This window comes from Durotheca rogersii, assembly GCF_024521655.1.
Source record: "Durotheca rogersii strain YMJ 92031201 chromosome Unknown GGS23scaffold_13, whole genome shotgun sequence".
In the NCBI taxonomy this organism is placed as follows: domain Eukaryota; kingdom Fungi; phylum Ascomycota; class Sordariomycetes; order Xylariales; family Xylariaceae; genus Durotheca; species Durotheca rogersii.
Genome location: NW_026251244.1, coordinates 332,405 through 351,605, shown reverse-complemented (window position 1 = coordinate 351,605; position 19,201 = coordinate 332,405). Strand labels below are relative to the sequence as shown.

The following is a 19,201-nucleotide window of genomic DNA, read 5'->3' as shown; positions in this document are numbered from 1 at the left end:
CTACACGAGTGGGCCGTGACCTAATGCTGGAGCAGTGAGTACCTAACCTACCTACACAGAGACAACCGCGAACCTAGATGCAACATTTCCAAATGATATGGAATATTCATTTGAAACGGGGGGAGCCAGGCAGGTTCGGCGTTTTGCTAGCTAGGTACATTTATCTTAACCTCATCTAAGAAAGCCTTGCGCAGTGGAGAAAAGTCCAGATTGTAGAGATGTCCACCTTAGTTACAAGATCTTGCTGGCCAATCGATAGCGGCTATGCCAGTAGGACGGGATTAGCTAATCTGGCACCCGAGGAAATGGCTAGTACAAAGCTGAAATTTTCTGCCTCTTCTCCTTTCTTGCTCCTGATACACATCATACATATCTCATGCCTTCGCCGGGATTCTTAGGAAATCGGACCCGCCGCCCCCTTGGCCCCAACTACCGTCAAGGCATGGCTGGTCCATACGCCTGGCCGAAGCAGAACGAACACTTGCCCTTTATAATCCCGCCTCTTTGCCCGACCTTCGGGTCCGTGGGTGCGGCGGGTTCGCTATGTGCAGATATAAATCAAAAGCTTCTTACCTCGGCCGCATTCTCCTGTACGTAGGCCGTACAAATCAATATCGTAGGGAACGTGTAGACGTCTACATATTTCCGTGTAAGGATACAGGTTCGCGTGACTTGCGCGCCAATATATAGAACGCGAAGTCTCGAGAGACAATATAAGATGCGCATATGTAACTAGTAAGCTCCTCACATGGAAGGCGAAGATACTGGGCAGTAATTATCGACCGACTACTCAAAGAATATACACCCTCGGTGAACCTATTACGACCTAGTTTTCTTCGTCTTAGACTTTTTTGCCTTCCTGCTAGCCGTCACCGTGCCTTTCTCGGCTGGCTTCTCAACAGACAAGTCGCCGCCTAGTGTGCTGTTGTCATCTTGAGCTACCTTCTCGGCCAGCTGCGTATCAGCCTCAGCCTTCTCGGGCGCTATCTCGGGTGCCGCCTCGATAGCTTTCGGCGTCTCGCGATCTCCGTCTTCGAGCACTGCGGGATCCCGTTCCACCTCGTCGATAGATTTGATATTGGGACCTTCGAATTCGTAGCCGATTTCCAACAGTTTCTTCGCTCTCTTGTCACGCTTCTTCTGTTCCCTCGCAATCTTCTGCGCCCACCCCGATTCTGATATCGGCTTCTTTAGCTGGTTGCCGGCCATCTTGTTCCAAGGCACCGCCTTGAAGCGTCTGTTCGAGCCCTTCCAAAGGTCCTCGTGGATCTGGGACTTGGGGACGACCTTGACTTTGAGGACTCGACCGAATAAGAGATAGTTATCCATCGTGTCGGCGACGACCTTCGCTACTGGTGCCTCGGCAAACTTGATAAACGCGAAATGCTTGCTCGCCCCCGTCTTCTTGTTCCTCGACATCCTTAGTCTCGTTACCTTGCCGAATTGAGAAAAATAGGAACGCATTTCATGCTCGTAGAAACCATCTGTAGCCTCTTTTGTCAGTGCCTAAGTTTACGAAATAGGGACATGACTTATTTAGCCGGCTAACTTACGCGGAAGGTGGCCGACATACACGACTCCGCTTCCGCCATCAGGGGATTGGGCGGACGTTGTAGGCTTCTCGGATACTTCTGGTATTTTACCAACGTCCTGGCCCTTTTTAAATGCGATCTCGGTATCGGCTATATCATCCTCTTCGCCGTCGCTGTCGACTACTTTCGCCAGAGCGCGGGCATTATCTTGCTCGTCGTCTGAGGGCGGAGCGGAGTCGTCTGCGCCATTGGGTTCGTCGCCCCCTTTCTCTTCAACCTCTTCTTCTGCGCGCTGTGCTTTCTTCGAGGGCTTCGTCTCTTTGGGTTGTTCCTTTGAGATTTTGACCTTCTGCGACCGACTACCGTCTTTTATTGGCTTCGGCTTCTTCGCCAGCACTGGGCTCGCGTCATCAAGTGCTGAATGGGTGTTGGTAAGCCGAGAGCGCTTGGTAGCCCCACCGCATATCGTGTTTTGCACTGACCTTTCCGTTTAGTAGCCGGAGTCACGGCCTTGACTCTGGGCACAGACTTCGGAGCCGATATGACGGCTTCTGAAATGTTCTGTCAGATCAGCGGGAATTGAGGATAGGTCTAAATATGCGTACCCTTTGATTTTCGCTTCCTGAGCTCCGGCGGCATATTGGGAGAGAAAAGCCCGGTTCGGAGATGTGCTGTTGGTTATTTGGTGGCATGAAGGTGGACGGTGATACAGCTCAGCGAATTTTTTCACGGGGTTTTCGAGCTTCCAGGAAGCACCTGCAATTCTGCCGTCAAAATGTTGGCGGTGAAGAGGAAACCCCCCACCTGCTATATGAGACTAGCCACTAAACGCACACGCTTGAAGACGCTTTCGGCCCCTAACCTTGGGTACATGCGGACACCGGTTGTACCTACAGCCAGGTCCAACCTCCAAAATACCTAATGTTTATTGATATTCACCCAATACGGGTATCTGGTATCTGTCATACGAAGCCTCAACACACCTATCCATTCCACTCTTCGCGAGGACATAAATTCTATCGCGCCAAAAGCCGGTTTCTATCCCACCAGCGCCCCAGGAACGTCCCCAATGGGCAACGTATTTTGAGAGGCAGGTACCTAGGTATTTTGCGGAAATACCTACCCAGAACGCACACAGATTAAGCACAGGTAGGTACCCTCAGTCGTATGTGACGTACTGTCGTACATCAGGCTACAGCACCTGTTGAGGTTCTCGTCAGGCACGAAATCTTCAGAGGAATCAGCCAGCTCCACGGCAAATTGATCACGCCCACTTGTGAATTTTTCTACTTGCCCGGCTCCCTCCGCCACTACCGGCTTCACGGGACACAAGGCTGCTTTACTTCCGATTCCCGGTTGACAGGATGAATTCCGTCCCGGAAAAGTTGTCTCACAGTGAGATTTGGGACGATTCAACCCTCATCAACTCGTGGAATGACGCGCTGGAAGAATACAGGGTCTGGCTCAAACTTCATCCGATCCGGAATAACCTAATCAATCAACGCTTGCTAATTGTTTCCCAGAAATACCATTCTATCCACAGGAAGGGGGGAAACGTCGAGGAATTGCTGAACCAGTAAGTCGGCCATGCTTCCACAGTCCCACCTCCCTGATCGACGACGTGGTGTCTGCATGTGCGTATGTCTGATGAACTCGCGCGAAGATCATCAAGAACGGCTTCGGACGCCAAGAACTCGACCGAAGAGGCCGACGAGCCCTCGAGCAATCGTGCCCCCAACCCAGATCCCGAGATGAAAGAGGAAGTCGATGTAAGTCATGAACATGAATTCTCCGTCGAAAATCGACCCTAGAGGAGCCTGGAGGGCGATCCCGGTTGATCAGAAAGCTTGGCACAGATCTCCCAAGATTCTAATGAAACGCAGAATGGCAGACAAGAGGACGGAACGTCAACTTCCCAGCACAGCCATCCGCCTGGTGGAGGTCCCGGGCCCGAAGGCCTACTCGGTTCAGGTAAGCTTCAAACCGACCCCCGGACTCCCGGGGTATAGCGAGGGAGGGGGGGAAGGGGGGGAACGAAATGCCCCGAGGCACGGGTAATGGAAAGAGAAGCTTCTAAGTTTTCTAACCTGTGACCCAAATTATAGTGCGCGACGAGAATCTCAAGAGACTCCTGATGTCTTGGTACTACGCCGGCTACTACACCGGCCTCTACGAAGGACAGCGGGTCTCTAGCGAGCAGTGAGAATCTGGACAGGATTATAGATAGCGGCACACTAAAGATCTCGCAAGCGCATCTCTAATCTGGCAGGAACCACTGCGGAATCTCAAATGTGATCGGCCTGTAAAACAGGGATCTGTAACCCGTAGCGTTACAAGCCCCTATGCTCATGACAACATCACCTCCGCTCTCTCCTTTCTCCCGCGTATGCGCTGAGCATCATCGGCTTCGAGAGGTGAAGAACGTCAGCGGAATACGACAAATCGCGAAAATCGGTATCGGGTGGGGGGAGGGGTAAGGCGAAGAAACAAACTAAGGAAACAAGTCAAGAAGACCACTAGCACATTCCCATAGTCGCCGTCTAATTCCTCCACGGATCCATCGAGGATCACTCCTACATACGCAGCGGCACAGCCATAGGAAACCTATTTCTATCCTCTCAGAAGGAAGGACGATAGTTGACAAATCACGACGCGGCATTCCTATCAATATCTCCGATGCCTTTTCAAAGGTTGGGCTCGAGTCGGCATTGACTCTGCATGTAATGGATCCGTTTGAAGGATTACCAGGCGAATACACACCCGAAGAAGAACCCCCCCAACAGAGCACCAGGCCATTGTATGAGATTTTCTAGCGACCTATCAGGCAGTTTACCCGGTGCCATGAAGAAATCGCGGCCAGTGTGGTACTCTTACGCTAAGAGGCCGCCCGGCTTCGCAGTGGTAACTAGAAACGGTGACAAGACAAGAGCTAGAGGGAGCGGAAATGAACTGAGAACCTAGGGATGATGAGACCGGTCGAGAAGTAGCACATGGTGTGGAGGGGTGTTAGTGAGATGGGCGTAGCAGGGGACCCTTTGCAACCCAAGAACCTAGGGATTGTCATTTGCCAGCCTACCTGCTAGCCTGTCAAGAGCAAGGGTCTGCGCCATGTACCTATGCGCATCTAGACCTACTGGTTGCTTCCTGGAGCAGGGTCTCTCCCCTTTCCCAGGTGAGACTCGGGGCAAGCGTACTCTACAGTATGTGTATGTATGGGATGGATGGATGGATGGGTGGACAGAGGAGATAAGACCGACCGTTCCCTACCGAATGTGTCAAGCATGCTGTTTAGCTTAGAAACTCCACGCAGCCGGGAGGACGGGCTGATCAAGGCGCGCGTAGATGACAGCGCTTCCTATCTTCCCAGAGCCAGGATTTGCAAGGATAGGACATTCGCAACGGTATAAGGTTATCCTCGCAGATATGCATGTTTCCTGCCAAGCGACAGGCATCCGGAGCAGAGGGAGCGAGCTCAATCCTCAGATATTAAAAGGAGGGGAGAAGAGGGCGGTCCCGGAACCGGCATAATGTTAATAAAACGTGGTCCCCTTGGGGTGGCCCCCAACAAGTATCAAGCAACAGATCAACGTATCTGCCTTTGGCATGTGTATGCATACTTCATCCATTGCATCTAGGTACTAAAAGAATGGTATACCTAATGTATGTGCACTCTCATGGGAAGGTTATATAGACGTAGGCATATATACGCAGATACTACTCATAGGTATGCATATAGATATATTAATTATGCAAGCACCGGGACCGTGGTAACGTGAAGGCCAGAGAGAACCTTACATCTTAAGCTTAGACTTATAGTTATTCCCCTGGTCTCCATGGGACGGGGGGTTGAATACCCTACCTACGTATATACAAGATGTGCGAACACATGGAGAACGGATGAGCCCTAGCTAAATTCAGATGAGAGGCTCCATCGGTTGCTACCCTCATACGCCATGTTGTGCGCTGACCTATTCGCTTAGGTACCTAGCTATCTATGTATGTATTGTTGGCTCGCCCAGAGCTGTGTACTCCAGCCATAAATCCTATGACGACTAATTATATCCCACAGGAAGCTATTCTCACAAGCCACATCCCCATGCAGGTACGCACATGTCTACCTATGTAAGCACACATGTCTGGGCACGTATGCCTGTGGAGGCAGGTATGGGATTAGCATGCGCCGCAACAGCAAGTCGGTGTGCTCTTCGAGATCCCACGGCAATAGTAATCCGGTGCGCGCCTTGATGCCTACCACGACGACAACCACACTCAGCCGTACATCCATACATACGCAGGTACAATACAGTAAGGGGAGCTGGTGTCCTGGGTAGGGGTTTTGAGCTATGACCCCAATCGCCCCCCTGTCGAGGACCCTTGTCTTATAGCTGTTTAAGCAGAGGGCCAAAACACCATCCGAGACAGTTCTGTCACATCTTGCCTCCTACCCCAAGCCCGTCCCAATCTTGGAACCGCCCAAGCCGTCCTACCCACGCGCCGGCGCAATGTCCATAGGGAGGAGCACCCGGCACTATCAAGAATCGCAATTCAGTACCATCCTTCCGGCCCCAGCCATCATCGGACACCCTGGGCTGCAGCAGGCATCCCCCCATCCCTAGCCGCGCCCAGCACGGAAGCTCGCCTAGTCCTGTTTCGAGAATGACTCCTAGTCAGGGAGGAAGAGAATAGGGAAGGAAAAAAAACTCTTCAGGGTTCGTTGGGGCCGACACCCGACTTCGCAATAGATCCTTATGCTTGATTTAAGCGACGAGGTTTCCCCCCTTTCAGGCTGGGAAGTGGGCTGTTTCCTTCTCACTCACTTCTTCAGACGACTTCGCCTTGTGTGTGCAATACGTTCTTTTCCCTTTCTTCTCAATCTCGGTGCTTCGACTTGTCCATTCACTTAATCAACCACGAGCAGGCCCTCGCCTTTCCAAGCCTTTTCCCATTGCCACGGTTTTTCACCAGGGTCATTCAGGAATCCGGGTTCTCTCTATATATACGACTCTCCCCCATATTCGCGCCCTCGAAGAAAGGAAAGGAATTCCGTCAAGCAGTAATCCCTGGTATACGAAAGAAAGACACAAGATCGTCACCATGAAGTACTCAGCAGTTCTATCCCTCGCCGTCGCGCCTCTGGCGATCGCAAAGGCCGCGCAAAACGTGTACCCGCAAGAGAAGCGGACGAGCCACAAGGAGCTGGCCGAGAGCTCAGTCCACATCGGCGGCACCCTCAACCTGGCGAATGGCATCTCGCTCGGCGGCACCACCCAGGTGATCGTAATCTGGGCGAACCCGGGTGCGAACGCGGAGACGACAACGCTGCACAAGCAGGTTACCGTGACGCAGACCGTCACCGCGGGCGCCGAGGCGACCACGATCGGCACCCATACGCTAGTTGGCGGCGCGACGACGACCGTCGCCACCGGCGCTATCGCCACCCACAAGGTGCAGGTCGGCGGCCCCGGCGGCCTCATCTTCGTGCCCGATCAGGTCAAGGCGAACGTTGGCGACATGGTCGTCTTCGAGTTCCTGAGCCAGAACCACACCGCAACCCAGTCCACCTTCGCCGAGCCCTGCACGCCCATGGAGGGTGGTATGGACTCCGGCTTCCAGCCCAATGTCAACAACACCATCGTCCCCGCGCCCCAGGTTGCTATGCAAGTCATGACAACCGAGCCCCTATGTAAGTACCTCGTCGCAGAGAGAGAAATCATCCGCGATCTTCTGTAGCTAACCGGGCACCGCAGGGTTCTTCTGCAAGCAGGGCCCCCACTGCGGCCGCGGCATGACCTTCTCGATCAACCCGACGGCGGAGAAGTCGCAAGCCCTGTTCCAGGCTAAGGCGATCCAGCAGAATGGCAACGGCGACGGCAGCGCGATCACGGGCAACGCGACCTCGTCGGCGGTGACGGCTGCTCCCGCGGCGACTGCCACCGGCGCTGTGACTCTGCCCGACGGCATCAACGTGGGCCAAGGCGTGATCGAGAACGGCGCGTGCGTGTGTGCCGTCTCCTGCAGCCCCGGCAGCTTCCCCGTCGCCGCTCAGGGCGTCGGCTCCTTCGGTGGCATGGCCGGTTAGTTTTTGCCTCTTTCTATACACACACATACGACGAGACCGAGACGTGCTGATCCTTCCCCCTCACAGGTGCCCTGCCTGCCAACATGATGGAAACCGTCTAGAGCGAGAGAAGAGATCGCATAGGCGGACTGGGAGCGGCTGTATTACCACACGAAAAAGAGAGGCATTAAAGGGACGAACGAAAGACAGGGTTGGCGGGAAAGCGGCGTCCGGTTTTTAAGGGATCATGACTGTGTGATACCCAGGAAAGAGGCGTGCGCGTGCGCGAGCGGGATCCGAAGATATCTATCTCCGTCCTTGGAGGATATCTCGTCTCGTTTCCACGCGGCCCCCCCTCTCTTCCCACCCCCTGGAGAGGTACAAAAGACCTGAATGACTTGACTTTTACACCCGAAGCAGGTGCTTTTTTCCTGCTCGGGTTTGTTGATAGCCTGGCATTCGGGAGGCTTATTCTTGTTTTTTTTTATAAAGTATAAACATATGACTGGATCGTATTACTGTAGGTGCACTTAATAGGTCATTGGATGAAGTAAATATTACATTTTCACTAATGAGAAATACCCTATCGTGTTCCTGACACTATTCACCTTGACTGGTTTTCTTAGCGACTTGTCTTTGTGCTCTGCAGCATTTCGAGTTATCAACGTTATACAGGCTGGTTATACCTGCGCCTTTTCCCTCGTCGAGAAGTATAGTTGGAGGGAGGGTTGTCGCGGGTCTATGGCCACAAATAGGGAAGCCGTAGTAATTATACGGATGATCGCGGATTATGGGTTATGCTATATTTGTATTATTCGTCGAGGGGCGAAATTCAAAGTAAAAAAAGCCCAGACGCCGTCGAGCGCCTAGAGGAACCCGTCCCGCCTCAAGGAAAATACGTCTCTACGCCTCTTCCCACACCATGATATCACTCTAATAACCTCCCTCCCACCGTCTAAACAAAGGCATACCGGCCCGACCCCCCATCTATGTGCCACCAGATCGAGCACGATGCCTAATTCTTCGCTTCGGCGGCCTTCTTCGCGTCGGCTAGCACGATAAGATGCCAGTCAGCTACCTGCCATATCCAAAGGTACGCACAGAACGCACGGTGGATTGGTTGTGCTATTTATTGGGGGGGGGCGGGGGGTGGGAAGGGAAGAAGAAGGGAGGGGTGTCTCCTACCAGCAGCCTGCTTCTTGCGCATCATCTCGGCGGCGGCCTCCTTGTCGCGCTGCATCTCCGCGCCGGTCTTGGTGTTCTTGTGCTTCTGTGAGCGCGGAGAGCGCGTCAGTTAGTTGCGTCCTACGATGATGAGGTAGGTCTCCCTAATCGGTGTGGAATGCCCTCGACGCCTACGACCCCCTCGGCCGCGGTATAAGCCACCACGAGATCGGTCGGTCAGCTTATACGGCGATATTACCTACGCTCAAGAAGGATATCCACCGCGACTTTGGGCGCATAGGACAGGACCAGCTAGGGACGTCCATCCGTCGACCGACCGAAGGGTAGCTAAATATCATGCGATTCCGAGGGAGACGAGGCAAGGGTAGGCGCAAGCCGGCCGGGGAGGGGAGAGAGGCTCACCTGAGAAGCCTGGGCCTTGAGATTCTTCTCACGCGCCTTGTCACGCTGGTTGCCGCGGGCCATGGCTAGCGCGTAGAACCAGAAGTGGTATAGCCGAGAATTATATATAAAAAAAAAGCGAGATATAGATAGAGTAGGCGAGCGAGCGATCGACTAGGACCGGCGGCTACCAAAACTCGAAGATGAGGTCGAGGCGGATGACGATGGGCCAGGAAGATGGGATAGAAGGGTAAGTCGGTGGTTTATGTAGCTAGCCGCCAGTTGCTTAAAATAGGCGGCAAACCGATACAGAGATGCAGGTCTGATTGCTGCTTAGAATAACGGTGTGATATTCTTAAAACGTAGACGGGTTTATTAATAGATACTGTTCCCAGTGGGTGAAATGTGTGCGCTTACAATATTAGTTGGGCCGTGGTAGGTACATAATATACGGTACATGATATGAGCTGGGTGCGGCATCACTCTCGCTGTAAGGCAGCGCAGGGTACAAAGACGTATTTTTAAGCATGGAGAGGGTGGTTTTTCGGAATCTGTCGGGCGCATACTTAGGTACCTACTCACCGTATCATCGGGGTTTGAGGAGGGAGGCTCACGCTTTCTTACTGTATCACTATACCTATCTTAGGGGCCTTAGGGTACCTAACCCGCCCCCTAACCTAAAGTACCGGGCGTATCGATGGAGTGTTAGAGGTACCCCGCCTAGCTTAGACACCTGGCAGCCGCTCCGACGTACAAGCAACTCGCAAGTGTCACCTATTATGCCAGCTGTCTACACAGTACCCCAGGTGGTTCCGCACGCGTTCCTTTCGCTTCGGCCGTGGGTTTAGTGCGTCCGGCGCGCTAAGTTTTCTGGCAGGGTGCAACAAGGGCCAATCATATTCCTCAGTTGGGCGCCTATCGAAACCGTCTTCCAGATCATTCTCCAGACGCTAAGCCTTATTTGCGAGATACGTACATACGGTGCTGTCAATATTCTCGCACTGGAGGATAGCAGGTACGGGTAAAAAGGAAGCATAGTCATATACCTGATGAATAAAAATCAAAGGTTCTGTAGGTACCTAGGTAGGTATTTCTCATCATGACACTTGGCCCAGCGACGGGAAGCAATACGGGTGCCTACTCATAAATACATAGGTACCTATCTTAGGCCCCTGGTGTTCCTAGATAACACTCACTTGGTCCTGGAGAAAGGGCAGCGGGGAACCCCACCACGAAAGCTAGGTACAAAGAAGTATAAGCGAATAATGCTATTCAAGGGTTTGATGACGGGCAGCCTATCGAGAAGAGCTTTTTGGGGCCTTCTCTTCCTGGGATTGTATTATTGTTCCCTCTTCTTGATAGAAAACGATCATCGACTAATAGGAATCGACAGCCACAAGGTGGTGGGCAGGGCCGCGGCCAAAGTCCTGACGGCGACTTGAAACGCAGCCAGTTGATTGTTAGCCAATGGAACCTCGGCCGAAGCCCAATTCTCGCGATACCTTAACCTAGCATGATGCTACCCTCCGCAACCATTGGACGAGATGATGTCCCGCCGTGGTGCCTGGACAGTCTCTCGGTTTCTTGCCGTCAGGGTGCGTGAATCTTGGAGAGCCGCCATTCGCGTCGACTTACAACCCACGACGTGCAGGCTTTAGCAGCCGCAGTAGGCAGGGGACATAGGGGGTTTCCCGTCCCTCCCCCGACGCCTCCGTGGCCAGAAGCGCACACAGTAGGTGCCGCAGTGCTAGATCGATCCTTGTCGTGCTCTGCGTGTATGTTGGTGAACCCTGGTGAGATGCGAGGGGATCGAAATTTAGCCGGCTCATATGCGTGACTGACGCGCACCCGCTGGCCTGTGGTCTTGACGATGTCTTGCTCCTTCGACAGGACCCGTCAGGCGTTAGGTGAGGTTGAAATGGCCGTGACCGTCGAAATCTATTGGTCGAAAGGGCCAACTCGATGCGAAACATCGGGAGCGCCCCAACATCTTGGATCAGGCCTTGTTTGCTATTGTCCGTAGAGCCATTGTCCCGTTATGGTATGCAGCAGGACAACCCCTTGTGAGGAAAAGATACCTCTTTTTCACCACTTATTAAAAAGACACCAAGCTGCTGTTTTGTGAATCACCTCCTTGTTCACCGGCCTTTTCGCACCAGGATTTTATTGTCCCTGAGGGACGGATACAATGACAACGTTCCCGTTCTAATTCATTGTCACACCATCTGTATAAGACTCATCACAGCCAGTCGGCATCTCGTCTCCTTTCCTTCCCTTCTCGTAAATATCCTTCTACTTCTCTTTCTTTCTATTGTTCGCCTGAATTCTATAGATCTGCTAGCCAGGTCCCCCCGTACATACCACGGAAAACCCTGGGCACAAAAAGAGCATATACTTAGCAACCCAACTGCTGGCAGTTTCGACAGTTTGTTTCCCGCCAAAACTCCTGCCATGTCGTCTCTCTCAGATACTAACGCCGCCAGCCCCGCCGTCAAGAAATCAACACACGGCAAGACTGGCAACATGGCTTTCAAATCTGGACCCGGCTTCCAAGGGCACGCTTATATCATCCTACAGGTCATCCGCGCCTGCAACATTGCGGTGCTCTTCGCCGTCATATTCACATCGGGGCTCATGATGGCATTTGCCAAGATGCCCAACGGCTTCCAGTTCTTCGATGACGTCTCCCACGCCTTCGTCGTGGCCGTCGCCGGTCTCCTGATCTGGTCGGAGCTTCCGATCGAGAAAGGCCAGGCACTGATTAGAGGATTTTGGCCGGTCCTCGGCCCAAATCACGGCTTCACCTGGCTCGGAGTATCCATGATCCTCATGGGAAGCCACCTTCTCGGAGCACTCAGCGACGACACTTACACCAACGAACACGTTCCATTCCAGATCTGGCAGGTGATCATGGGCTCTGGCATCATCGCTATCGCCTTCGGCGTTACGAACGTCGTCGCCTCCATCATCTTCAGGAACAGAAAGAATAACTACAGCGCTCGCGAGGTCCGCGACCGCGGCGCAACCAACGAGAACGCCTATTACGCCAATGAGTATGATAGCTACCGCAGCAACTCAATTCACAAGGAGAAGCCGTCTATGATCAAACGAATATCAACCATGGCGGGGCTGGGCTCCAAGCCTAAGATTAGCCACCCGATCCCCCAAGACGTCGAGTCTGGTGCTGTCGGCGACGAGCACACGGCCGCCGAGGATCGGGGGAGCCCGATCGTCCCCGGCATCCAGCGCCCTCCGACTGCGATGCACCCAGCCTACAACCGCGAGTCGCGATCGAGCCGATACAGCGAAGCAAGCCGTGAGTATAGCCTTCACTCCCCGAGCGTCCAGGCATAGGTAGCAGCCGCTAACTGGCGCGCATGTTAAGACTTGAAGCGCTGGGGGGAGATGATATAAAGCATCGTTAGCATAAGGTGGCGGTTCACTGATTACACACACGCTTCCGTGCGTACGTACAGTAGCCCCTGACGCAGCATCATATTCATGAAGAGGGATAGTGTACAGTAAGAGGAGGCGTTCAGGACGGAGTTTCGGATATACCCTCTGGTCAGCGGATGATTATTTGCTTTATTGGGATTGCAAACTACTAGCGTTCATTTCACGGGAAGATGTCCTATACTGACGTCGGTGAAAATAATCAGGGGTTAGGTATTCTAATGAATGATAGGTATCAGATTTCTATTCTATGCTTCTCCCCCCCAAGGCTGAGGGCGTATGGAGAAGAGAAAGAAGTGCTCCGTGTGTTATCGGGCCAGTGAACCGGGCTATTCGCGGTGTCCTTTGTCGGCCTCTAGATATCCTCTGCCCAAGCGTGTCTTTGTGTCTCGGACGCGGGTCATGCCGAAAGGGGAAAGGAGCGTCTTGCTCAAGCTGTGACTCGAGCCGAAATGTCTACATATCTACACTTTCCAATAGTAGAAAGCAGGCCCGTGATTTGGAGTGGTGGCAGATAGGTAGGTACCTATCGGATTTCGTCCCTTGACGTCTTGTGGTTTGATAAGGAGGATTACATAAGGCCGCGTGTTGAAATGAGATTACATAAGAAATTTAAGTACAGGGAGGGCCGCGAAATGTACCTAGATATACCCAGCTGCATCGGGTCACACTTGGTACTAGTGAAGCAGGTGTACGTACATGCACATCAGGTACTCCTAGTAGAAATACAGGTAACTCGAGAGCTTAGCTTGATGTCCTCATATGCACGTGACGCTATATCCTCGGTCGTAGTTACAGAAAATGTTTAAGCAAGAGGTACTTCCTCCCCCCTAGGTACCATACGTACCTGCCTATATACCTATGTACCTCGGTATGTACCTCAAGTACCTAGATCACGAAAACCTTAAGTAGAAGTTAGGTACCTTTATACATTGCTGGTACCTGCAGTACCTAGGTAGGTATATACTGCCTGCAAACCTTCCAAGTTTATGCACCTTCGCTAGGTTTCAATTGTACTTGTAAAATACCTACCTGAGGAAGGTTACATGGGCTAGGGAATAGGTACCTACCCAGGTAGATGTACTACTGGAATGTAGCATATCTAGGGCTCTACGAGTAGGTACCTTGGGTACCCTTTGCATTCCATTCTTGTGATCCATTGAAAGGGCACTTATTGAACCCTTACCTCACCTTCCTACCTACCTACCTTACATAACACTCTCCGTCCTTCACCTTTTCCACCTGCTACCCGACCTTCAGCATCCGCGATCTCCATCCATCCTTTAGCGTTTTCCACCAGGCCTCTCGGCATTTCGACTACACGACCACGATGAATATCCTTCTCCGATAGTCCGCTTCTTTTGTCCTGGCTGTGTCTATATACGGCCCCGACATCTCCTCTGCGCCACCCTTCGGCTCTTTTTTCTTCTTCTTTGTTCACGTCCAATCCACGTGAGCAATCAGCTTCGCGTTCGCGATCGAATCCTCCTCTTCCTCCTCGTAGGTTGGAAGAAAAGACGACGTCAACCATCAGCAATACCGCCTGCCCCTCCATACTCTATAACCAAGTTTCCTCTTCAGCCATCCACCGTATTCATCAGTGCTTGGAGAAAGAAAAAAAAAAGAATAGGTAACGCGCGGGTCAGGGATCGGGGGACCCGTCAGCGTAGCGGGGTCCTGGCGAAGAAGAATGCGTTGAGCACGCCCTAGTCCTTCGAGTTCTGCGAGTTCTCTAGTACTTAACACCAGGCAGTGTGTTGTGGCTATTTTCTGGCAGACTGCGGTGGAGTCACACAAGAGTCATCCAGAATTCCAATTCTCGTGCCTTTCCTGCTGAGAATCTTGCATGAGGGGCCTCTCTACCCATCTCTAGCCTTCGTGACTGACATCTTGACCTCTCTACTTCGGGTTTGGGCCATTGTTGTTCTCAGCCCTCCCCAAGTGCCGGTCCCCAGAAGAGAAGCGGCGTCACCCTACATACTACTTCAATCTCCACACGTCGCGAGGTCCTCCTCGCTAATCTTCTCTTCCTCTCCTTGTGCTCACATCCATCCCTCTTGAACAACCATGTCAGCGTACTCCGAGTCCGAGGCGGTAGCTAAGGACTTCCGCGATGCACTCGAGGATCTGCAATCCAATGCTCGCTATGAAATCTCCAACTTGACTGTGATTGCAAGGGAAAACACCGAACACGCACTGGCCATCTCCGGTGCTCTCCAGGACCATATCAAGCGGGTAGGTTGAATACTCACTGGCGCCGACTATGGGTTGAGCACTCGATCCCCTCTATTGCGCTGTCGTTACACGTCGATGCCGTTGTTTCTGTCAACCTATATCTATCGTTTGATATCCTGCTTCGCGGTCACTCGGCTAATGGCTTTTCTTACTCTCAGGTCGCCCCTCACAAGAAATTGCCCGCCCTGTACCTCCTTGACTCCATCGTCAAGAATGTAGGCACGCCCTATACGCTGTTCTTCGGTAGGAAGCTCTACCAGACATTTATGGACGCTTACGCCTCGGTCGACCCCGTCACTCGGCGTAAGATGGATGAGATGCTCAAGACCTGGAAGGAATCTATCCCGGGATCCATCGACACGAGACCAGTGTTCCCTCCGGAAGTTGTGCGTCCGATCGAGAATGCCCTCATCAAGGCGAGAACGAATGCGCTACAAGCGCAGCAGGAGCACATGCGAAGCCAGCAACAGCTCCTCGGCCGCAACAGACCGTTGAATCAGGGGATGCCTTACCGCGAGACTCCAACGCCTCCGGGCGCCCATTCGAGCGCCCACGCGCAACTCAATGGCTATCACCAGGCTTCTATGCCAGCTACTACTAACGGAACGCCTTACGCAAACGCGGCTCACTCGACGCCAGCCGGCTATCCCCTGTCCCAAGTACGTGACTTGTTAAGCTCCTACGCGTACCTTCGCGACGTTTACTAATCATGCTCTCTAGCATCAACAACCGCTACCGCCTTCTCGATCCACGCCACAACCTTCGCAGGCGTCTATGGCATTTCAACCACCCCCGTCGCTCCCATCACAGACACCTCAACTATCTCGATCAGGAGGCTATGTCGCGCCGCAGACTGGAATCAGCATAGACGCGTTGAATGGTGATATCCAGAAACTAATCACGGCCTCGAAGGCTCAGTATACACTAACACCGCATGATCCGAGTGTGCAGACGAGGTTGAGGGCGCTTATGGATTTGCAAACAATACTCCAAACCCAGAACCTGCCTCAGCATCAGTTAGTGCTCATTGAGAATCAAATAGCTGATCTTGCCGTGACTATAAGGGCACCGCCAGCCCAAACACATACCACCACCATACATACACCTGTCCCTGCACCCGTAGTAGTAGCTCCCCCGCCAGCTGCGACTCCCAAGGTCACTATAGACTCCTTGTTTGGCACGGGTGCTCTCGCTGCTTTGATGGCACGCGGTTCTGCGCCTCCGCAAGTACCCTCGCCAGCGACTGTTGCTATACGTTCTCCGCCTCCTCAGCGGGCACAGCCTCAGAAACCGGTCAACACGCAACCTTCGCAACCGCCCCCTTCTGATCCTATGGCGCTCATGAACATGCTGAGGCAGGCTGGCCTACTTCCGGCTGCAACACCGACTGGTAATTCGACTGCGACTCTTAAACCCCTTCCGCTTCCATTTCCTATCCCCATGCCCGGAGCGACTACGACCAACCAGTCCATCCGGCTGCCCACTCTCGAGACGCTAGCGAGCGACATCACCCTAAAGTCTTCGTCCCTTAAACAGTACGTGGTATCGGCAGCGCTGGTGGCGGCTCAGTCCTGGCTAACGGGTTTGTATAGGTTCCGCCCTCATCTTCTTCCCCAGCTTTTCGGATCGTTGGGGCCTCAGTGCACCCAGTGCGGGCGTCGGTTTCAGACCGACGAGAAAGGGAAGAAAAAGAAGACAGCCCATATGGACTGGCATTTCCGTGTGAACCAACGTATCGCCGACGCCGAGAAGAGAGGGCATCACCGTAGCTGGCTAGTAGACGAAGTGGTGAGCATACCCGGACTAGTCCACATTTACATATTACATAGTAAAGTAACTGTGGCTGACATGAGCAGGATTGGATCAAATCTCGAGAAGTCCTAGATAAAGACTATGTGCCCTCGTCTGGAGATCCCGATGCGGTGTCTGGCGGTTCTTCTTCAAAAGCTCCTAAACTCCAGTACATCCCAGTTCCCGACGACCCTAGGTCAACTAGTGCTGTCTGCCCGATATGTCAGGAGAAGTTTTCGACGATGTGGCTCGACGAGGCCCAGGAGTTCGTGTGGCAAGACGCCTTCAAAGTCGGGGAAAGGGTATACCACGTTAGCTGCCATAAGGAGGCAACCAAAGACGGCGGAAACACTCCTGTATATGTTAGGAGCACGCCCGAGCCGATATTAGGGAAGAGAAAAGCCGAGGTAGGCGCTGATTTACGCATGCCATTGGCGAGACGTCGGGCGTTGACCCCATAGCTAACGCGATCCAAGCAGGACGAATTGACCTCAACGCGAGGCAAGCCGAAGGCAGAGGGTGCATAGAATGCACGTTCCGACCAAGCGCGTCCTAGACCTCAGTGCTCCAACTCAGGGACTTCCAGCTTCGGGCGCCCGCGAACCAGCCGCTTCAGCTCGACCAGGCGGAGGCCCGCGAGGAGGGGAAACACCCTTCGACAGTGCGCGCCCAATAAGGGATTTGAGCAGACTGCTCTTCCGTGTTGAGCCGTGTTGCTGTCGGACGCTTACCCCTGCTTCCGTATCGATCGAGAAACTTCGATTCATCATCGGGCAGGCGTTGTCCGCACGAACGGATGGGTGGTGTGGGCGGGATTTTCTCTCCCCTGGAGGAGGCGGCGAGAAGACGGTGACTAAGCAAGGCACCTCCGTCGCGCCGTCGTAGACATATAACAACCTGTCTGCGTTTGGATGAACAGAGAAGGGAAAGGAACCAAGCACATCGAGTTCCCATGAAAGCTTCTCACAACCCGGACAGCTCTCGCCTTCGCCACGAGGTTGTTTCATTGCAGTCGTCGTCTGTCTGGACACTACATGTCCCAGCGCCACACAAGGATGGTCGACCGGTCACATCGATTTACTTACCGTGTATATTTTTCTACAGCGTCTTAGCATAGTCGCAACAAGGTGACTAGGGGGCTGAGGAACGGGGGCCGGCCCACGTGGTCTTAGGACAGTGTAATGAGGTAATGACACAAGGAGAAAACGAGGACGGAGACCGAGAGTGAGAAAGTTGGCAACTTGGGAACTCTTCAGGTATAATCACGGGGGTAGTTGTCTCACACCCTATACCCGTCCTTGCCTCTCTCCTCCGTCCCCTCCTTCTCACCACAGTTTCACTCGTTAGGACGGGCCGTTATCAGGGATAGAGATGGCGGTGACCGTGGCGATGACTAGAGGTTTAGTAATAATCGCAGACCAAGTGAGAGTAGCTTCTACCCGCGAGCGCGGCTGAAGCTACCTACACATGTACATATATTCTGCACTGCTAGCTCAATTGAGACGAGATCTCTTATCACGGGTACTGATGAGTGGTGTGTTAAACTGATAGAAATTGGCTGAATTGGCCCGTAGGATTTTAGGAGCGAAACAACCTCTAGCTCGGATATATATCATAAACGAGGCCCCGGTACTATGCTAGCCGTGGACCACGCCCCTGACCAGTGAACGAGGAGCTCTAAGCAGACAACTAGTCCCGAATACGGCGTCAGTCGGCCGAGATACATAAATATAATGGCGCTGGGTCGGCCTAAGGCGACAAACGAGGGCGCGGGAGGGAGAAGGCAGCTAGTAAGTAAACATTCGGCTACGAATAAGACCTCCACGCCTTCAGCTCTATAAAGAAAAATATCCAGTCGGCGAGCGACGAGGTCGCGGCGATGGATAATACGCCAGGGCGGGGACTATTAGCCACGCGACGTTCCGACTAAGCTGCGCCCCTCCTCGGAGCTATATAGCTGTGCGCGTAAAGCTATATATCTGGGCTACGCCCCACCGCCCCTTTTCAGGATGTAGTTAGGTGGTGTATGAGCAGAGACCCCTTTTTTTTTCTTTTTCCTGGCACGCATGCGTATGTGAGAGCTATAAGTCACCTACCTATAGGTACAGGAGCGCCCCCCAGAAATGGGGGGAGGTGGACCGGCTGCCGAGGTGTACGTAGCGGGAAGTTAACGTACGGAGAGATGTCACTTCATGGAGACAAGAAGATTTGATGATGCGACTCGGGCGGGCGGGAATAGAGCGGGAGGGGGGCTTGTGTGTGTGTGCACACGTGGGATACGGTTTGGGGACGCGCTGTCGATGCTTGCTTTTGCGCCAGAGATGTGTGATGGGTCCGACTAGAGGCTGTCAGCTGAAAAAGAGGTAGGTAAGGTAGCAGAAGACTCTTGGAGGGAGGGGGGGTGTTGTCGACGAATCTCACCCTCCCCGTTAGCTCGGAACGGGTATGCGGACGAACAGGCTTCAGCTGCACATGCGCGCATACACGCACACAGGCGGCTGCCGCCACTCTCTGTAGCTGCGTATCGCGTGCTTGCACGAGGGGCTAGAGAGGACCTTGAGAGAAA

At 53.2% G+C, this 19,201-nt stretch overlaps 6 protein-coding genes across 6 annotated transcripts; 4 read left to right on the top strand and 2 right to left on the bottom strand.

Moving 5' to 3' along the window:
- Positions 1-231: 231 nt before the first annotated feature.
- On the bottom strand, positions 232-2,420 carry GGS23DRAFT_572022 (uncharacterized protein). The gene is made up of 4 exons (XM_051516601.1): positions 2,138-2,420; positions 2,015-2,083; positions 1,554-1,949; positions 232-1,484 (listed from the first exon to the last, which is right to left on the bottom strand). The coding sequence occupies exons 1-4, from the start codon at positions 2,169-2,171 to the stop codon at positions 820-822; spliced, it is 1,164 nt and encodes a 387-aa protein (XP_051371067.1). The 5' UTR covers positions 2,172-2,420; the 3' UTR covers positions 232-819.
- A 476-nt stretch (positions 2,421-2,896) lies between these two features.
- Positions 2,897-3,735, top strand: GGS23DRAFT_597578 (uncharacterized protein; the record flags this gene model as incomplete). Its single annotated transcript, XM_051518642.1, has 4 exons — positions 2,897-3,108; positions 3,196-3,301; positions 3,416-3,503; positions 3,638-3,735. The coding sequence occupies 4 exons, from the start codon at positions 2,897-2,899 to the stop codon at positions 3,733-3,735; spliced, it is 504 nt and encodes a 167-aa protein (XP_051371066.1).
- A 2,891-nt stretch (positions 3,736-6,626) lies between these two features.
- GGS23DRAFT_597577 (Cupredoxin) lies at positions 6,627-7,712 on the top strand (the record flags this gene model as incomplete). Its single annotated transcript, XM_051518641.1, has 3 exons — positions 6,627-7,215; positions 7,280-7,606; positions 7,678-7,712. 3 exons carry the CDS (start codon positions 6,627-6,629, stop codon positions 7,710-7,712), a joined length of 951 nt encoding a protein of 316 aa, XP_051371065.1.
- Positions 7,713-8,202: 490 nt separating this feature from the next.
- On the bottom strand, positions 8,203-9,620 carry GGS23DRAFT_572001 (putative serf family protein). Its single transcript, XM_051516600.1, has 3 exons — positions 9,178-9,620; positions 8,776-8,860; positions 8,203-8,640 (listed from the first exon to the last, which is right to left on the bottom strand). The coding sequence occupies exons 1-3, from the start codon at positions 9,238-9,240 to the stop codon at positions 8,606-8,608; spliced, it is 183 nt and encodes a 60-aa protein (XP_051371064.1). The 5' UTR covers positions 9,241-9,620; the 3' UTR covers positions 8,203-8,605.
- Positions 9,621-11,679: 2,059 nt separating this feature from the next.
- GGS23DRAFT_605662 (uncharacterized protein) lies at positions 11,680-12,570 on the top strand (the record flags this gene model as incomplete). Its single annotated transcript, XM_051519795.1, has 2 exons — positions 11,680-12,472; positions 12,542-12,570. 2 exons carry the CDS (start codon positions 11,680-11,682, stop codon positions 12,568-12,570), a joined length of 822 nt encoding a protein of 273 aa, XP_051371063.1.
- A 2,106-nt stretch (positions 12,571-14,676) lies between these two features.
- Positions 14,677-17,856, top strand: GGS23DRAFT_610526 (uncharacterized protein; the record flags this gene model as incomplete). Its single annotated transcript, XM_051520331.1, has 7 exons — positions 14,677-14,844; positions 15,003-15,503; positions 15,565-15,969; positions 16,000-16,379; positions 16,437-16,632; positions 16,701-17,042; positions 17,115-17,856. The coding sequence occupies 7 exons, from the start codon at positions 14,677-14,679 to the stop codon at positions 17,160-17,162; spliced, it is 2,040 nt and encodes a 679-aa protein (XP_051371062.1). The 3' UTR covers positions 17,163-17,856.
- Positions 17,857-19,201: the final 1,345 nt, after the last annotated feature.

Bases quoted from the DNA above. Each gene is read 5' to 3' on its own strand.
- GGS23DRAFT_572001 (XM_051516600.1), bottom strand. From the start codon at position 9,240: ATGGCCCGCGGCAACCAGCGTGACAAGGCGCGTGAGAAGAATCTCAAG. The intron at 8,861-9,177 runs GTGAGCCTCTCT...CCGCGCTCACAG, and splicing joins TCAAGGCCCAGGCTTCTCAG to AAGCACAAGAACACCAAGAC. The intron at 8,641-8,775 runs GTAGGAGACACC...TTATCGTGCTAG, and splicing joins GCGCAAGAAGCAGGCTGCTG to CCGACGCGAAGAAGGCCGCC.
- GGS23DRAFT_572022 (XM_051516601.1), bottom strand. From the start codon at position 2,171: ATGCCGCCGGAGCTCAGGAAGCGAAAATCAAAGG. The intron at 1,950-2,014 runs GTCAGTGCAAAA...ACACCCATTCAG, and splicing joins TCCGGCTACTAAACGGAAAG to CACTTGATGACGCGAGCCCA. The intron at 1,485-1,553 runs GTAAGTTAGCCG...AAGAGGCTACAG, and splicing joins GTATGTCGGCCACCTTCCGC to ATGGTTTCTACGAGCATGAA.